The sequence below is a fragment of the Brienomyrus brachyistius genome, chromosome 5, assembly GCF_023856365.1.
Source record: "Brienomyrus brachyistius isolate T26 chromosome 5, BBRACH_0.4, whole genome shotgun sequence".
In the NCBI taxonomy this organism is placed as follows: domain Eukaryota; kingdom Metazoa; phylum Chordata; class Actinopteri; order Osteoglossiformes; family Mormyridae; genus Brienomyrus; species Brienomyrus brachyistius.
The window spans coordinates 33,722,389-33,743,281 of NC_064537.1; the positions used below are offsets into that span (position 1 = coordinate 33,722,389).

A 20,893-nucleotide genomic window follows, 5' to 3' on the forward strand; every position below is an offset into this window, starting at 1 on the left:
ATTCATTTAGTGATCTATGCTTCACCGCAGTTCAGACTATGAGCAGCTGAAAAGTCTCCAACACAGGAAGAAGGGAGCAGGACGAACCCATTCAGGTTCATTTTGAAGTTGTACTTTTGATTTTGTGACTCCCTCAGGAATATCACAGCACAAGGCCCAGTGCATAGAGGAGAGACTTATACTTACTCGTCGTTATTGAGATCGGCGACGGCGATACTGTTTCCGAAGTAGGAGCCCACCTGCTCTCCATGCAGGACGTGTTTAACAGTGAGCTTATTATTATCACTCGATACCAGAAAGACAGAGCCTTTGTGTTCGTAGCGGGGGGCCCCCGTCACCACTGTGTAGATATTCTTGCTGAGCACCTTCTGCCCCTCCAGCACAGAATAACCTGTGACAGGCAATAGATGACAGTTGGTGTGACTGTGTAACACATGCAAATCCACATATACATAAACATGAACAATTCAACATAATTTGACTACAACACACACAACACTTTTGCTCCACAAAACACGTTTCCACTGTTCCAGAGTCCAGTGGTGGTGTGCATCACACCACTCCATCTGACACTCTCAGTATTGCTCTTGGTTATGTGATGTTTGCATGCAGCTGCTCGGCCATGGAAGCCCATTTCATGAAGCAGTGATGCACCGTTTTTTTTGTTGGGGTTAATGTCGGAGTAAGTTTGAAACTCTGCGATTATAGAGTCAGCAGAGTAACTTTTACACACTATGTGCCACATTAGTCGGTGACCACGCTCTGTTACTGTACGTGGTATACCACTTCACGACTGAGTTTGCTGCTCCTAAACACTTCCACTTTGAAATTATACAATTTACAGTTAACTATGCAATATCTATCAGGGAAGAAATTTCACAAACTGACTTATTGCAAAGGTGGCATCCTATGACAGTATCATGCTTGAATTCAATGAACTCTTCAGAATGGCCCAATCTTTCACAAATGTTTGTAAACCTGACTGCATGGTTAGGTTCTTAATTTTATACACCTGTGGCAATGGGTCGGAATGAAACACCTGAATTCAATTATTAAGAGGTGTGTCCCAGCACTTTTGTCGATACAGTGTATTTTGCTTTCCTTTGTACTGCATTTCTTTCAGCATAACTCAGAAGACAGGTGGAAACGCATTCAACTACATAGCAATACGGTGTGTGATTGTGATACCACCCTATAAGTGGAATAGAAAAAACACAATTACACTGCGACTGTGCAACACTCAAACAAATGCACAGACACAAGAAAAAACACGACAAAACAGTACAATTCTTATGGTACTAGTGAAATATGCCTGAAAACAGTACAACTCCAACTGCTATTTAATAATCTCGGCTCTTCTCTGTCCTGGCACCTAATTGGTGGAATGAACTCCCCCTAGATGTCCGAACAGCTGATTCCTTGACTGTCTTCAAGCGACGACTCAAAACTTTTCTTTTTCAGAAATACCTGACGTAGAACTTGTATATTCTTTCTCGACTCTTACTCTGGTGTGTGTTTAAAAAAAAAATAAAAAATAAAAAATAAAATAAATAAAAAATTCTGCACTACTCAATGGAGTTCTCAGAGATAGTATTCATAGCTTGGGTCCTTATTGAGCTAGCATTGGAAATTCATTGCAGAGTCTCAAAGCACTTATGTAAGTCGCTCTGGCTAAGGGCGTCTGCCAAATCCTGTAAATGTAAATGTAAATGTAATAACAATAATTCTGTGGGTGCTATACATTCTTAGGCCTTAGGTCGCACACATAGAACCCTGGCAGAGAACCCCAGTCCCAGGGGTGTGAATCAACAGTGTAATCCACTGCACCACCATGCCACCCCCATGGAACAAACACTAAAGAGAAATTAAATAAAAATATCTTTCATTCCTGCTATCAGAATTTACTAATTGCAAAACTTCCGAGGAAGGAGTCTTGATCTGCAGCCACAGCCCTTATGAAACAGCATGAATTGTGACGTACGTGGCATTAGCAGTAACAGTAGGCGCTATCACCCTACCTATGTAGCTGTAGTGCTTGCCCATTTTGTCCATATTTCTATTAATGTAATCCCAGGAGTTTCCAGGAGTAGGATCCCTCCATGTGACATGGACGTTGCCTGAGGGAGGAAAGAACAAAGACAACAAACATTTGGATCCAGGGCTCCAGGAAGCGGCCCGAAATGAAGCACCACTTGCCACGTCATTTTTCGCTACCTTGCCAGAAATAGCTGCCTGGAGAGCCAGTGAAGACGTCCGTTTTCGTTATGCCGGCTGAGATGCCCATATTGCACAAGCCCTCCTCCTCCATGTAAAAGTTGGGGTTGCAGCCCTCGTAACTGTAGGACTGCCACTCGTCGGTGGGGTTAAAAGTCAAGTCGTTTCCCCGCACGTAGCACTTGCCAATCATACGGAACTGGTCCGAGGCTCCCTTTAGCAAGCTGATATAGCGGTGACCACAGGCCTGCAAACAACATCACCAGACATGTGCTTACCCAGATATTTCCTGTCACGTAAAAACACATGCTGCTCGGAGTGTGTGAAGCACACAAGTCATACCTATAGCCTAGCATACTGATTTCTGTTGGGCTAATAAACCTTTTATAATATGATGCTTTTCTTCAGTGCCTCAAATCAATAATCTGATGGGAATTACAGGGAAACACCATAAGCAGCAAATGTAACTTTAGGCCTTTTAGTCATTTTACACAGTATAATTCATTCATATACAGTATTAGAAGTTCTGGTTATAATTTTTATGAATGCTATGTCTGCAAGAATGTATGAACATATTTATAATGCACTATAATGCATTCATAAAGCATTAAGAACACGGCTATAAATATTTATAAAAGGCATAACATATTACATCATGTTTATTATGCATTATAAATGTATAAAAGCTCTCATCTATAACTGACAACAGGACAACATTCATAATGCAGTATAAAGTATCGCATGAAAATGTATGAAGAGGGTATTACAAAGACTGCGAACCCTCTGTAGGCGGGCTGTCCAAATAAGGTGTTAGCAGATGGAGCATGAGGGCTCTGTGGTTAAGGATGCACACACAGAGAGCACGGATACTGACCAGCACGTGGCCCCCTGCCTCCGCGCTCTGACTGGCTATGGCAACACCAAGCCACATGCCTTCCACCATCTCTGTCGGGGTAGCTATAAGGAGTCACACAGAATGAGGAAGCAAAGTTCTCACACATGTGCCGTGCATCAATGTTACACAAGTGCCTGAACAAGAACAGGGAACACACTAAGCATTATTTATAGTTATCAATTCACTGAACTGCATGGTTCTAGACTGTAGCAGCAAAGTGGTGTACCGAGGCAGAAACCAAGATGAACACAGAGAGAGGACAAATTCTCTCACAGAGCCTGGATATTCTGCTTTGCTCAATGACTATTTGAACCACAGTCCTGCTTTTCTGCACATTCAAATCTTTCATTCTTGATTTTTTCTTCACGCAGTTCCAGAGCACATGTTACTGTTTTTAACGTTCATGTAATGCTGAGCCTTTAAAGTCTCTCTCCATCACGATGGCTCCCAGAGGCCAGCAGGGTTCCCCAATTTTTTCTCCCCAGGGGCCAATTTATACCAAGGACACAAAGCCAAGAGCCACTGCCCCCAATATTGTTCGGGGTGGGGAGAGTGGGGGCCAATTGGTCGCATAATTTTTCTAGATTTTTGCAGTTTGCATGGGCCAAACGTTTGCCTCTCATGGGCTAGATTTGGCCAGCGAGTCACCTATTGGGGAAACCTGATATAATGAACAGGAAAACTTCTCAGAATGGTTATACATACAAAAAAAGTTAATATCTTGCATTTTGCCATCCGTTTTGATAGGATGCTAAATGAGACAAAAGGCAAAATCTAAAACACTTATAAAAGCTTAATAAAGCCTTTAAATCTTGTCATGAAGTGTGTGAAAATGTGACAAATCAATGTTTTGCATAAATGAAGCAGACCAATGGCATGGTAGAATTTATAACTGAAAAATCAGTATTCAGGAAAAGATTCTACAGTGAGATTATCCATAAGATTGTTTTTATGACAGCTTATGGACAATCGAAAGCAATGGCTTCTAACTGTACGGGAAAGAGAAATTCACATGGCCAGTGGGGGTCTATCCATCATGACAGCATCAGCACCACCGAAACTAAGTGAAGCAAAGTTACCAAATGGATGGAGTTTATAAGGGAATCGGCAGACTGTATCTGCAGCTGAGAAGCACCACTTGCTGAAAAATGGTGTCAGACAGTAGAAGGTCCAGACGGCATGTTGGTGTTACTGATCAGAGTAAGGAAAGAGACACTGGGGTGAGAGACGAACCACAGAACGGCCACATTGTGGTGACACCCAGAGTGTTCCGCCGTTTCTGAGACCTTCACCAGATGGGTCAATTTCCTTGAATAAACCAGACACCATGTTTTTGAAGAAAAAATGTACACACTGCTGTACACAGTGCTGTACATACTGCTGTACACACGGGTGTATACACTGCTGTACACACTGCTGTATTCACTGCTGTACACACTGCTATACTCAATGCTGTATACACTCCTGTAAACACTGCTGTATACACTACTATACACCCTGCTGTACACACTGCTGTACACAGTGTTGTACATACAGCTGTATTCATTGCTGTACACAGTGCTGTACATACTGCTGTACACACGGCTGTATACACTGCTGTACACACTGCTGTATTCACTGCTGTATTCAATGCTGCACACAGTGCTGTACATACTGCTGTATACACGGCTGTATACACTGCTGTACACACTGCTGTATTCAATGCTGTATACACTGCTGTATTCAATGCTGTATACACTGCTGTACACACTGCTGTACTCACTGCTGTATTCAATGCTGCACACAGTGCTGTACATACTGCTGTATACACGGCTGTACACACTGCTGTACACACTGCTGTACACACTACTGTATACGCTGTTGTACACACTGCTGTACACAGTGCTGTACATACTGCTGTACACACTGCTTTATACACTGCTGTACACACTGCTATATGCACTGCTGTACACACTGCTGTATTCATTGCTGTACACACTGCTGTACACACTGCTGTGTACACACTGCTGTACACACTGCTGTGTACACACTGCTGTATACACACTGCTGTGTACACACTGCTGTATACACACTGCTGTGTACACACTGCTGTATACACACTGCTGTGTACACACTGCTGTATACACACTGCTGTATACGCTGTTGTACACACTGCTGTATACGCTGTTGTACACACTGCTGTATTCACTGCTATACACAGTGCTGTACATGCTGCTATACACACTGCTGTACACACTGCTGTATTCACTGCTATACACAATGCTGCACACAGTGCTGTACATACTGCTATACACAATGCTGCACACACTTCTGTATTCACTGCTATACGCACTGCTGTATACACTGCTGTACACACTGCTGTACACACTGCTGTATACGCTGTTGTACACACTGCTGTATTCACTGCTATACACAGTGCTGTACATGCTGCTATACACACTGCTATACACACTGCTGTACACACTGCTATACATACTGCTGTACACACTGCTATACATACTGCTGTACACACTGCTGTACACACTGCTGTACACACTTCTGTATTCACTGCCATACGCACTGCTGTACACACTGCTGTATACGCTGTTGTACACACTGCTGTATTCACTGCTATACACAGTGCTGTACACGCTGCTATACACACTGCTATACACACTGCTGCACACACTTCTGTATTCACTGCTGTACATACTGCTGTACACACTGGAGTCCCTGGCTACATTAGCAGTGATCAGAGGTTTTTTTTAATAAGAGCATCTGCACATAAAGCACTATGGATTCAGAAAAACTTAAACTGCCCTTACCGTCCTAGCAGTGCTGTACCAATTGACCGATTGAACCTTAGTCACATTGTTCTCAAGCTGTGTTAGGAGAACATTATTCATATGTTTGGAATTGGTTTCCATGCACATACAGCAATACTGAAATTTGACGGCCAACAGTAATAACATCTTGTTCAATTATAAAGATTTAGAAAACTAGTGACACCTGTGACTTTGATTTCCGTAGAAATAATACTGACAGCAGAAATATGGAAGAATGAATGATATATAAGAGATTTTTAACACATACAAAGCGCACATATTAGCTCATAAAATGGAGAAGGGTGACAATTCTACATCTTGTAACTTGTGTGAGTGGCTTATAAGCTCTCAGTGTCAGAGCATATGGGTTTCTGATGACGTCCTTAACAAGTTACAGTATAACAGGAAAACAAATTAGTGCTAGACAGCCATGGGAAGCAGCAGATTACAGCCTGAGAAATGGACACCCTCCAGGGCAGCACTGTAAATGTCTCGCTGTGCTCCTGATCCAGTGACTAGCTATGAGAATAATGTCTCTGTGTAGAGCGAGTACTGGCATTCACAACATTCACATATTGCTAAACTGCCTTTACATCATCCTCTGGATGGATCCTCAGCAAACCGCTGCATGCCGGAAATTTAAGAAGTGCACAATCAAATCTATCAGCTAAGGGGATCGCAGCATTAACTAGAGGCAACATCCTTCCTCATCACACCTTCTTGCTTGGTACGGTAGTCCATGTAAAGGGTAACATTAAACTTCAATGCTTGTAACTTTAGGGATGCTAGTGAAAGGGGATATGGTGTGTAAGCGGTGACTATTCACTCACTATTATCACATGTCACATGGCTTTGATTCCAGCCCCTGGCCCTGTGTGGAGTTCTCCCAGTGTTTGTGTGTGTTTCCTCCATAAACTGAATTAGTGACTCTAAATTGACCATAATGCACGACAGCAAGTGTGTGCACTGCAGTCCCATCGAAGGTGTCCCCTTTCTTGTGTCCTGTGCTTGCCGGGACAGCCTCCATGCTCACTATGCCCCTGAACTGGGATAAGCATTTATAGACAATGCGCAGATGTCCTTCAGAAGTACTGTTCTATGAGCATCTGAGCTGTCAATTTATGCTGTTGAGCTTTTTTTTTTTTTTTTTTGCTTTGCAAAGCAGTACATTTACAAAGTATAAACAGAAATTTAAGCTGTGTAAGAAAGCTGAAGCCCCAACTCTTAACCTCTGACCACTTTATCTTTCACAGCCTTACTGCACAGCATATCACTGACCTTATACAGCCAAGACAATTAAAAAAGTTAGCAGATGCAGTTTAATCCAGTTTAGCGGGGTCATAAATCTGTTGTAGTACAGTATTACACCTTTACGACATTGTTAAATATGTTACTTAGCTTCCTGAAACCAAATTAGCAAATATAAAAAAAAACACTGAAACTTTTAACGAAATAATGTATTATGTATTTTATGCTGTAACATTTTATGAAATTTTATGCAAAAGTATGCAATTACAACTTGAGTTCATGGAACAACCAAACTACATAAAAAAAATTAAGTTTAGAAAACCGCAGATTATACATTACTTTTGATTTAGACTTTAGTTAATAGGTCCATTTTGGCTTCCTAATACATTCTTACCCAACAGAGGGCAGAAATGGGAAAGAAATCAAAGAGAGGTCGCCTACCTGAGCTCACCAGATCCATCCTCGTGCAATCAGAGGTTTCCGTGGTGATCGGACAGGAATAGACAGCGCCTGTCTCATTCACCTTTAGCTGTGGTAGGGCTTTCTCCTTGGGGGCACCGGTCAGAAGCCTGGAGAATTACAACATTGCCTGTTACCGTCACAATCAACACAATGACGGTAAAAAACGACCATAGACCAAAACTTGGGAGGTGCAATATTTCAGACAACGGTGACAAGATGCACACGAAGACTAGAACGTGAGTGTGGGACATTTTGGGATCACGAAAGTTTTATGGTAGGGCGACATTTGAAAAAAGTAGCATCGATCGCTAACACGGGAAAGGGAAGGAGGGAACACTGGCAAATTTTGCGCTCAGAAGGCCGACCAGTTATGACATAGCAGGCCGCCATATACCGGTGTCAGAGAACAGAGTGTCTTTGTATTTATCTGCTTTTCTTTGTTGTTTTGCACATGTGTGCAACTGATAACAGAACAAGAGGGTTTTGCTGACAATAATGGCCGGCTGTTATAAACCGAGAGAGAGAGAGAGAGAGAGAGAAGACTGAGAAGACAACAAATCTGACACTCAGTAAGGTTAGAAGTAGAAAAAGGATAAAAGAAACAATTTACTGCCTTCAGATGAGCCTGATCTCAGCACCCACACACCACCTCATACCCGCATGCCTGCTCTCTCCTCAGGGAGTCATGTGACTTCAAATCAGATTTGGCATGGAAGGAATGTGTAGCGGGGATGTCAAATGAAGGGTGAAGGAGCATCTGCATGTCTGAACCTGATGACAGCAGACAGAAAGCCTGCAGATTCCAGCACTCCATTTTCAGCTCTCACAAGGCTGCAAAGTCTACTTTGTGTGTTTACTCTTGTGTTTGCTTGTTCTTCTGGGGCACAAAACCACTCCCTCATTCAACGTCCATGTTGCCATCTCTCCAACGGCACGGTGAGCAATGTACAAAATACAGTACAAGCAAAGACGATTCAGTGAGTTCTGCGCTGCTATTGCCAAACAACTTGTTCTAAGTGGACACGATGTTTCAATTCCCAGTCCTGAGGCAGTGAAATACCAGAAGCAAGGAGAATGCATACTGAAAGCAGGGTTACGTCACCTGAGCAAGACAGACTATTTTGCAGCCTGAAGGTATATGCTTTATTACCAGGTGTTATCCGCCCCAGGAGTGAGAAACGCAATGCCCATTATTACATTATACATTAACAAAAGGTGTATAATTTCAATAAGTGCCAAGATGCTGTCAAAATGGAGTCAGGGACAATCAATTCAACTCACAAAAAAAACAAAGCTATATGCAAATGAATTCTGAGGGTTTTACGGAAAATATACTCCGTAGAAAAGGGACTGGGGGAAAAAAAACGCTATTGCATTCTTGGAGAAAGCCTGTGTCAGGCACTTGGGGTGTTTAGACAGCAGAGAGATGGTTTTAGTGCCACGGATCCTGTTGGCACTGGCAGCTCAGAGGAGTCACCAATATCTACAGGAGACACATTGCAGCAAATATAACCGCATTTGCCACAGGCCCACATCGTGTGGAGGAGAAAGAAGTCAACTCAAAAAGACATAAGTCACCATTACTCAAAATTTCCCAACCAGAGCCATAACTGCCTAGGAGTGAGGAGAGAAAAGGGCTGACCTTCCGCTCAGAGCTGCTAATCAGATATATTACAGCATGGAAGCTTCCTCATGGACAACTTCACCAATGAATCCAGTCCTCTAAGGAACGGGACCAGACATCCTTGTCTGACAACTGTAGCTTGTCCTCTTATTGATTAATGCAATTACCTCTAAAAAAAGGGGGGAGGGGGAGACGCTGGGGTTGGGATCACTTATTCAAAGGCAGTATGTGAGATTCCACAGATGTTAAGAGCTTGGGAGGGAGAGAGGGAGGGAAGGAGGGGGTGGGAAGAGGCAGATGAGTCAAGAGAGCCAAAGGCAAACATCTGAAGAAAAAGGAGGACCACCTACTTAATTGGAGTATGTGCGTATCTAAGAGTACAGTGACATGTGATTACTGTGTTCCCACAGCCTCTGGAAGTTAGAGAAGAAGACTAACTAAAGAGAGTTCATCCTCAAAAACCCAGTAGCAGCAGTTTTTTCTTAAACAATTTCAATGCACAATCCACAAAGCTGGATTTCTCAGTTAGCTGGATGATTTAAGCCAAATATGCAAAATGTCCAAAAGGAAACCATGTAGGTTACAATCCTATTGAACAATCCCCACATTTGGTTTACGTTACATGGCGAATGAAAAAATCCTGCTACGTAGAATATCCCCCCCCATCTAACGTGCGCAATGTAAACAAAGCACAGCACAAACGTCATTGGGTTGACAGCCTGCGTGTTTGTCATTAGGTAAGCAGTGTGGAGGTTAAAGTCATGAATGTGAGACCTGAAGGTTTTAAGCTGGACTACTTCAGATTATTATCCATTATAGAGACAGAACTGTCAGCTAAATAGCACAATGCAATGTGTCTCTGATTGAACCATTGTTGTGCTGAAGTTGAAGTGTAATATTTCCCCTAAAGCTAAGGACTTCATACACTATAGAATCCTGCCCCAATACATTAATTACTGAGGTATACAAAAGGTTTGTGTGCTGAACCTAATACAGATTCACCTCCAGCCTCACTCACGTTAGCTGTCTGTGGAAGAAAGGTCACGTTATTTGCGGTACCTTCTATGCTGTCAATTTTACATTTTTAATAATGGACCCATGTATAATTTATGAATTTTCACATTATATGAAGTAGTCACTCTGTTAAAAAATCAGAAACCCAAAGGTCAGTGTATCATGCATACTTGCAACTGCAGCAGCTGACCAGAAAAAGAAGAAAATAATGGATAATAATAATGTTGCGAGGTACTAGCATGGAGACCCACACTGACACAAAGGGCATGAAAAGGACTGTGTCAGGCTAGTACAGTGTATTAAACAGGGGATTAAGACACCAAATAGCTTTTCTAGTTCTAAGATGTAACTCCGGTTGGGTGCCTTACTCATCGGTACCACAGCAGGTTGTGAGCTGCGGTTTTTACTGGATTGAAATGCTATCTTTCTGGTTATTAGCCCAAGGTGAGATTGCAGCAACAAAGAGCTCATGACTCTCACCTTAAAATAACCTGTAACACTTAGTTGTATGTTAACTACCTTAATTAAGCGCTTGTTAGAAATTGCAATAAAGAAAATACCATGTATGGTAAAAAATATATAGCATAAAATAGGCGGCAGCTAAACACTTCATTATTAAAAACGACTCGGAGATCTGTGACCCCCTGCATACGTAACGACTCAGTCTCACACCATTTGTTTAATATGCAGGGAAATGACTTTGAAGGTCTCTGAGAACGTTAAGGACAATGTCTCGAAACGCGGCACCCGTGTGACTGGCCACCTGCCTTGCGTGGCAGTCGCCATGGAGATGAACGACAGGACCCTGTTTATGGCTCTCAGGAAGGAGTCGGTGGAAAATAGTAGAGTCACAAGCGTGCATCAGGGCCTATAGCGGCTCACCAGGGAGAGATGGGCCAGCGATAGCATATACTATGTTAAACAGTCAGCAAGATACATAGAACTGCAACGCAGCAGAGTGCAATGACTGCAGTCTTTTTATAAGACAGGCTGTGTGCACGCTGTGTGTGCCCTCATGATCAGGGATGATATGGTGACTGTGCCACAACTGCAGTTGTACAGGGGCCCCTTAGCTTTCGAAACAGATCAGAAAAAGTGGAGCTGAAAAATGACAGGTACAGAAAGCCTAGGATCACAGGCATGTGCTGTTGGCGGCAGTATTCATATGCATGTATCAACAGGCAAATTATGTCAAATTTAACATTATCTTTGGGTATGTACCGCAGACCATGAAAAGTTTACAGCTTCTAGTTTATTCAATACCAAAAAAAATCCAAAAAAATCAAAAGTTACTGTAATATGACGGATACTGAACTAACTATGAGATAGGTCATTGCAAAGGCCTCTAATTAGTAGAGTGTGGGCCTTCACATATATTCTCTTATTAGGTAAAAATTGCCGAGATTACAATAATAGATGATGAAGCTGATGCAGACAGACATGCTTTTTTGATCAGAAAAAAAATTTGGTAGAAGAAATTAATAAATTAAAAGCAATATCTTTTAAGGACATTAACTGAAGACACTAGATGGGAAATGCAAACGGCATTTACAAAGTCATAAAAACCCAAAAAGGGGGAAAAGAATTAGTATAAGTCCCTGACCAGAATTTACTGATCTACAGATACAATTATGACATCAAAGTAGTAACACATCAATGATCAAAGATTACAACTGCTTTAGAGGAAAGTCGGCAAAAACAGATACTGGTTTTTTAAGATAAATTACAAGTTCCACATTTCAAGCACTTCTTCTCACTATTATGTCTTCATTTTCATACTTCTTCATTTTCTTTAAGAGCAAAAGACAGATGAAACCATGGAACCAGATTACTTTAATGCAAAGAGTGAAAATTACAAAAGGTAAAGGACTCGAAAGTGCAGCTATGCGTCATTCTGTCACTGCCAGCTTAAAAGATCTCATGGCCTTGCATGAAATGCACTCATGACACCGTAATGTACCAGGCTATGCAGGAGGCCTCTTAGTTCCTCAGTTATTACAGGTAGTAAATTCCTTTTGACAGACAACTACCATCTGTCCTGTGCTTCCTGGAATACACCCCTCCCCCCAGCTCATTGTGTCCCTGTATCATTACAGAATATAAATGGATGGCAATATAAACACAGTATGCTCACCGGACTGCCCACATGGCATCAGACTTTCAAAGCATAACAACAAACACTTAGAAAATTCACTGGAGACCAGGGTGGAACAAATGTTGTTTTCTCATCTCTGATTTCTCAGCGACTTTCATGTCTGAGAGGATGCCAGAGAAGAAAGGTTAAATGCAAGCTGCAAAATGGATTCCAAAACCACAATTACAACCCCAGGCTGATCTGTGGGCGACAATCAAAAGCTATTAGAAAACTTCCATCCATCCATCTATCTATCCAGCCATCTACTGACTGCCCGCCCTGATCAGGCAGCACAGGACAGTCGGCTGCGGGATCTCAGAGAGTATCTCTGACCCACTGGAATCAGCCAGTCTAGGCCAATGGGAACATACTGGAGTGGGACTAGGGCAGGGTGTTATGGACCATATCTCTGTATTCTTAGGCAGAATAGCGACACATGATGTACATCTCGGTATTTTCTAGGGAGTGGAAGAAATGTTCAGCTTGACAGTCAAAGACACATGTGAGATGTCACAAACAAAATGAAATTTAAGTCTGAAAACAAAGATAAAATACATTATATTTACCTATATCAGTGTTGCATCAGTCAAATAGAGCAGCTACGACTTCACAGTGTAACTCCACTACACTGCGTCTACCAAGAGTCTCTTCTTTATCTGTTTATGACGTTGCTCTGAAAGCTGGTCAATCAAAATCTAAAACCGATTTGCCAAACAAATTTCAATCTAAGATGATGGTTATTTTAAGGTCAGATATTTTTATCTGTCATTTTTTTTTTTTTTTTTTTATGAAATGAACCAAGTAACAATGTTCAGTCGACTTTCCCCTCCATGACATTCCCCATGCAAAGCTAAGGGAATGTTTTTATTTGAGCTGTAAATCCTGGGATTCTGTGCGTTATGACCGAAGCTCTTGGGCTGTTTGCACCCAGGAAGGAATACTATTGAAAGCCTTTAGAAAGCTTTGCTCATACTATTTTAATGCACAATAAAGGTACACTGCCTGGCCAAAAAAAAAATCTGCACAGTTAAATATTTTGTTGAACCCTATAACTTCGATTGTGGTGCACATTCATTAATGCATTATTTCCATGTGCTTCTCAACATTTTTTTTCAGCCAGATTTGCATTAACTTCTCATCAAGATCTTCTGTTCATGATAGGTTAGTTGAACCAGTCCGTAAAGTCTTCTTCAGTGCATCTGATGGACTTTCAGTGGTTAAGGTCAAAACTCTGTGCTGCCCAATTCATGTGTGAAAGTGATTCCTTGCGCTCCCTAAACCACACTTTGACAGTTCAAGCCCCGCATTCATCACAGGATTATATCCATGCCTTTAGGTAAGGAAAAAATCCATTGATGGGATAACCTGTCCATTCAGTAGATTCATGGGTTCAGGTGGCTTCACCTTATCGCTGCATAACGTTGCTAAGCTTTAATAAAGATGCTATCACTGGCTTTTAAGTACCTGCTGATTTAAATTCAAGTGGTGACTGTATTTGGCCAGGCAGTGCATGTCCATAAACTGTATTGTCTCTTCCTATATCTCATGCTATTCCTCCATTCAATAAGAAATAATAAGGTGTTATGATTTTAAAATTAACGTTAAAATTGACAGCCTCAATTTTAACACATGGTGAAAGTATGTTAATATAAAGAGTATTGTCTCATCCTATACCACTTTAGAAAATATACTGATATACTACAAATGAATGGATGGAACATAAAAGAGATGATTTGACTATTTTAGAAAATGGAGAATAATTGGAAAGAGTAACAAAATAAGCAGAGTGAAAACTGGAGAAGTAGCTTAGCCAAAAGAGATACAGGCAAGATGTACAATATGCTACAGCACTCTGTTCATAATCTTTTTCATAAAATTGCTAACTAAAATATAAATAGAATAGGTGTAACCTGTCCAATAATACACGTATATACTGTATGAATCAGAGGGTCACAAAGGGAGGATCTATTCTAGATCACATGCCAGACAGCACAGGAAACAAAGCAGGGGACAACCTGGATGGGATGCCAGTCCATTACGGGGCACAGGGCAGGGGGACACCCTGAATGGGATGCCAGTCCATCACGGGGCAGGGGACACCCTGAATGGGATGCCAGTCCATCACAGGGCAGGGGGACACCCTGAATGGGATGCCAGTCCATCACGGGGCAGGGGACACCCTGAATGGGATGCCAGTCCATCACGGGGCACAGGGCAGAGGACACCCTGGATGGGATGCCAGTCCATCACAGGGCAGGGGGACACCCTGGATGGGATGCCAGTCTATCACGGGGCAGGGGGACACCCTGAATGGGATGCCAGTCCATCACAGGGCAGGGGGACACCCTGGATGGGATGCCAGTCCATCACGGGGCAGGGGACACCCTGGATGGGATGCCAGTCCATCACGGGGCACAGGGCAGGGGGACACCCTGAATGGGATGCCAGTCCATCACGGGGCACAGGGCAGGGGGACACCCTGAATGGGATGCCAGTCCATCACGGGGCACAGGGCAGGGGGACACCCTGAATGGGATGCCAGTCCATCACGGGGCACAGGGCAGGGGGACACCCTGAATGGGATGCCAGTCCATCACGGGGCAGGGGACACCCTGAATGGGATGCCAGTCCATCACGGGGCAGGGGACACCCTGAATGGGATGCCAGTCCATCACGGGGCACAGGGCAGGGGACACCCTGGATGGGATGCCAGTCCATCACAGGGCAGGGGGACACCCTGGATGGGATGCCAGTCCATCACAGGGCAGGGGGACACCCTGAATGGGATGCCAGTCCATCACGGGGCACAGAGCAGGGGACACCCTAGATGGGATGCCCATTCATGACAGGCTTCAGGGTTTTATATAACTTGAAATATTTTATTTTAAATGCTATAGTCCAAACTGTTTTACCATTAAGAAAGTAATTAACATATGCTAATGAAAAGTTTAGTATGGAAAGAAATAACTGCAGTCTGATAGCTGTAAATCATGGACAACAAGGAGCAGTGAGCAACAGATAATTAACTGAATGTGTTTGGGACAGGGGTATCGCTACCGATTGACCTTCACAGAGCCAAAAACCTAATAAATAAGCCCACCTCCGTGCCCAAATGCAGGCCTGTCAGACAGACCCGCTTAAAGGCCTACCACACATCTCAGAAACCAAGCACTGGCTTCCGCACTACCTGCGTCCATCACCAGGCCTGTCCCAACCTGCCACTCGGCAGGCAATGCATGCAGCGAAGGGCCAAGCATTCCAGGGATTCCTTAAGGTCAGTGAGACTGGACTGGCCAATCAGAGTGCGAACATAAGCCATCACCATGGAATAAGCAGAAGGGCTAAGCACAGGCATGGCCTGAACCAGACTGTGGGGGAGGGCACAGGAAAGGAGGCAAGCACATAGGGGACTAGTGAAATAAATGCACTTAGCTGCCTAAGGGCTCCGCAACATTCCAGACTTCAGTAGGTAGCTCTTATCTACACTACGGTATGCAGCACTCCCTTTGCCGTGTTTAACTTACAGGTGTGTAGCCAGGCAGGTGGAAGGACAGACATTGATCTCAAGCTTCTAAACCCCATACTTGTTTTTGATTGCTTAGGAAATCTGTCAATCCAGTCCCGACTCTCCTTTTCCTTCTGTGGAAAAAGGGACTCGGATGTTTCTAAGGATGTCAATTAAATATTTCCTTCGTGTTTTGAGCAGATTAGAGCCCCCTCTCTACCCCATTTCAGCATTCTTTGGATGCTCCAAATCATGGCGTCCTGAGAAAATAAGCTGACTGGGAAATCATGTAGACATGGTTGGGGTACCCGTAAAACATAGACCACAATACAGGAAGACCAAGAAAAACAATATTTTGTTTGACAGTGACACACGTAATCTCCTTTCATGCTCAAAAAACAATGCAAGAAGCAACAGATGTTTTAAATTAGACGTGAACCAATAAAAGCCAATAATATGGTAAGAACATGTTTTTCATATCAAACAATCATTTAGCAGTTTAAAACACTGGCAATGAACGTGTGGCACGCTGTCCCCAGCCCGTCACAACACAAACAGGCTCAGGGTCTTCATCCTGCAATGAGGACTTTGTGAGGAGCCCCTTACACACCATCCAGCCTCATTACAGGGACCGTGCGCCCCCAGCTTTTGGACTGCAGTTGCTGGATGGCAGCCATCTGTCCCACCAGACAGGCCCCTACAAGCCCGAGACACAGTCAGCCACTGACCGGTGCTTCCTGCACAGAAAGCTACCCAGGCAGGATTCAGGGCCAATTAGCAATCACTGCAAGGAGCCGGCACCCAAAGAGCCATGCAGCTAGATGCCCAGTGCTACTGGAGGCCAGAGCGAAATTAGCTTTTATTACCGATTCCGTCTACTGTAACTCAGCAGTACGGCCACACAATAACAACTGACTATGCTCAGCCTTGAGCTGGCGTCAAACCTGGCTTCGAAGGTGAGTTCAGCTGCTTTTATGTTTGCTTGCCTGAAAAATACCTTTTTTAAAACCATTCTAAAAAATATCTATTCATAGAGCAATATTCATGAGGCAGCGTGTGGCAGGGAGACGCCCCAGGCAGACAGCTCACTCTACAAAGAGCAAGTTGAGGGAGGCGTAAAGACAATTTCCCTGCAGAGATCAATAAAGAATCGATTATTATAGGTAATTATTTGTCAATTACTTTGCTCGAGGGCACTGCAGAAAAGATACTCTTAAGTTAACGAACCTATGTTCTTAACAACTGTACCACTGCACTTAGGGGGACATGCCACATGTGTAATTAATCAGCATGTTTTACTGTCACACTCAACCAAAGGCATGACCGTCCTCAATTTGGACAAATGCTAGGGAATTAAACAGTGTAACCGCAGTAAGGAGGAGAGTATTGCTCCAACACATGGAATTTCCTTGGCTACCCCCTGCAATCTCAGTCCAAACAGCATCTTACACTGTTATTGCTCACAAAATCCCACCTGAAGGCATTTCAGCTGCCTCAACTTTATTGCACTTTACTTGGGTAGATCCCATAAAAATGAAAGGAAAAAAACAGCTACAACTGGCAATCCACCCCCTCCCCTTTTGAAAAGCACAGGACAGTATATGTCAGTGAAGACATTAACAAAACAACAAAATGAAACACCACAGTGCAGAAAGTCACCAATTCAGCCTACACCTGTACTTTATATTCTGCAGTTTTTCCAGGATTTCTAAGCACCCCCATCCAAAACAATTACTGTCATTCACTACAGAGCCCTGCTAGATCACCTGTTTTACCTGGGGCCATAATACCAAAGCTCCAAACAATGACATTAAAAGCCTTTACACCCAGCAATCTGCTAGAATAAAACTGTACGCCCTTTGCGGCATGAACACGATACAAAGGAAATTGGCTTTTTTTTGCCTCTAATACGATTCCACGTGACTGGGGAAGAGGGCGAAATGTCCAGCTTTCTGTCTGAACATCAGAACTTACGTGAAAATATATCCCCTTAGCCAAGCCATCTAATCCATTTAATTTGAACGTATTCCTACTTTGATTTCCGATCCATATAACATTAAATGTCACAAAAATCATTCTGAAAGGCATAAAACATAGCTTCGCCTAGCTGCAACATTTTTGACAAACAGGTTGTTCTAGGCATATTCTGAATACAGTCCCCATGCAGTTTCATAACACCGAGTAAAACTTAATACACTGTCAGCCCTGGTTCTAACCGATGTTCTGAGAAGGACTGATTGGCCCATAAATGATCGCTAATAATTAAACAACTAATAAACATCCTTAGCTTACTGCATGCAGGCTTATTTGTGCTTATTCTATGCTGCCATACCTCAGGCCCTTATTCAATAAAGCCATAATTAATCGCCAAAAAAATGATTAATTTAAAGATAATGAATTTAGCACTATGAATAAACGTTACATAAAAGAATACACTGATAGGCACACAGGCTCAGCTTAATACTAGGAAATCTATAATTAACTAATTATACGGCTGAACAGACTTTACTGGGTACAAATAAGTAACAGAAACAATACTTCCATTATGACTTCCGTAAATGTACTTCAACGCACTTTGAGGTAAAGGAGAGATGCAGGATATGCTGTAATCTTTAATACACCTGACAAATGCATTAAAGAAAAAATATTCTTCTTCAGTGTCGGCTGTAGATCAGTTATTTGCTGCAGTCCTGGGAACTAATAAACCATTTTTCCAGTTTACAGTTTTTTCTAAATATGATTACAAAAGATATGGGTGCCGAAGGAACAAAATATTAGCGGTATTCCCGTACTTTAACTTTGACATGAAAAGAAAATTTATTTTGCTGAACGAATGAAATCGGAATGAAATTCGGTAATATTACAAGGGTTTCTTGTTTTATTTACTTCAGCCGTCGTTGGCAGATGGAAGGTTTATTTTGTGGTGTAGGCGAAGACAGGTGGCAGGTAATGCTGTTCTAAAATGAGCCTTTCTTATTAGATTACAGTGTCACACTGCACACAATGGACGCCTCGGTGCCTCTAATTTAGACCAAAATCAGGTGGCCACGGATTGCGGGTGCGACTAAAGCAGGCGACGGAGCCGCAGTAACAACGCCTCTTAACATCAGCAAGTACAAGCAACGCGACTGCAAGTTTCCACGCTCTCTATTCACATATCATATGTTATATAAGGAAAGACGACCTCCAAGACTGCTACTGTACAAAAGCAGAAACAATATTCACATGCTGCGGGAAGAAATATAACCTGTCAGGGTACTTACAGATATTTTTTAGAGCCTTCTGTTTGGTTATGGAGCGCTACGGAGAACCCAAAGAAACTACCTTTCGTCTTTCCCTCTTTTATAACTGGGAACCGAACGTCTAGATTAAATCCGAAACAGGTGAGAATACAAGAAAATATGCCCAGCAGCAAGAGGTAGAAATCCGTGCGGAGCGGGCATTTTTCTTTCGAGGCCATGTTCGCTCTCTGCGCTGGGTGTCTGCCTGTCGTGGAAAGGATCCCTACGTCCTTTCAAACTTGAGAACTCACTGTTACCGCTGCCCCCGCCCTTCCTATCGGTAGGTCTTCCACACCCACTTGGTTCATGTAGTACGATTAATGGAACGGCATCTGGGAAGGTGAAAACGTGGCTGTAAAGATGATGCGTTTTTATTATTATTATTATTATTATTATTATTATTATTGCATTATAATGTTTTTATCATAGAAAAATTATTGAAATGTCACCAGTCCAAAAAAGAAAAGCATACACCTTCGTATGTACAGCTCTGGGGAAAAAAATCCGCTCTGTATTTGTACAAAAAATATGCATTTATAAATCCTGGTTTAATCCTGGTTCTGCTGGCAGAAGGCTACACTGCGAGGCAGGCTGCTTCTAAGTTTCTAAGACGGCAGGACACAAGAATAAGGTGAAGCAGGAGACACTGGGAACGACCAGAAACCAGCCAGGTAAAAGGCGGAAGCGACTTTCTAATGGCAGAGATGACCGGTAACTTCTCTGACAGTGTCTCATGAATCGTAGGATGACATCAAGTGACCTTCAAAAGGAACGGGAATCATTAAGTGCAGGTGTGAAGTGCACTGCTAGGACAGGCTGCTAGAACTAGGACTGAAGTCCAGTAAAGCAAAGAAGCAGAGAAGAGCCTGGCAAGGAGTTTGCAAAACATGCACTGTATTTTTTATACAGGTGCATACCCATAAATTGAGAAATGACTGAAACTAAAAATTTTGCTGCGTTTTCTTAATTTTCTCCAGAGCTGCACAATCCATCCACTCACTCATCTTCCCTAACCACCTATCCAGTACAGGATACTCGGGAGCCTCGAAATAATCCCAGGATTAACAGGGTCTACACTCTCAGAAAAAGGGTTAAAAAATTGTACCTTTGCTTGTCACTGGTGCTGTACCCTTGTAATTGTACCTTTTAAGTCACAGGCATGGACAGGAACATCCCAGAGGTACATCAATGGTACATAATGTTCCTCAGAGTGCATTTCTGCACCTTAAAAGGTACAGTTGCCTACAGCTAAGGGTACAGTTGGCAGACCATTGAGGGTACAGTCCCAGTGACAAGCAAAGGTACAAATTTTACCCTTTTTTCTGAAAGTGTAGTATAGGATATGGGGGAGCCTGGACATTTTCCCAGGAAGCACAGCGCCTATAATACCTGGGATGTGCAATTTCAAGTCACATACTGTCACACACAATGGGCTCCTTCAGAGACACCAAGCCACATATTTTGGATTAAGGAAAAAACACACACAGAGACTCACAGAAAGTCAGAGCAAGAAACAGAACCTTCACCCCTGAAGGAGTGACGTCTCGTAGCTGCCGACTGAGTCACTGTGCCACCTTGTATACATTATGTAGACTAATTAATTTTTTTTCACAGAATTTTTTTCAGTAAGCATATTGATGTTTTGGTTACACCTTCTATCAATGCCCTTTCTATACGAATCAATAAACACATTAATAAAACACTGTAATGCA

General features: G+C 42.7%; 1 protein-coding gene across 3 annotated transcripts in view; it reads right to left on the bottom strand.

Annotated features, from left to right (window-relative positions):
- itga3b (integrin, alpha 3b) overlaps positions 1 to 19,426 on the bottom strand; it is a 35,219-nt gene extending 15,793 nt beyond the window's left edge. For all 3 annotated transcript variants that reach the window (XM_049013810.1, XM_049013811.1, XM_049013809.1), the window contains exons 1-6: positions 19,164 to 19,426; positions 7,603 to 7,730; positions 3,089 to 3,171; positions 2,215 to 2,461; positions 2,019 to 2,117; positions 187 to 391 (exon numbers count right to left, since the gene is read on the bottom strand). In XM_049013810.1, the coding sequence (XP_048869767.1) occupies positions 187 to 391; positions 2,019 to 2,117; positions 2,215 to 2,461; positions 3,089 to 3,171; positions 7,603 to 7,730; positions 19,164 to 19,360 (959 nt within the window). In that variant the 5' untranslated portion in view covers positions 19,361 to 19,426. The remainder of the gene's footprint in view (positions 1 to 186; positions 392 to 2,018; positions 2,118 to 2,214; positions 2,462 to 3,088; positions 3,172 to 7,602; positions 7,731 to 19,163) is intronic.
- Positions 19,427 to 20,893: the final 1,467 nt, after the last annotated feature.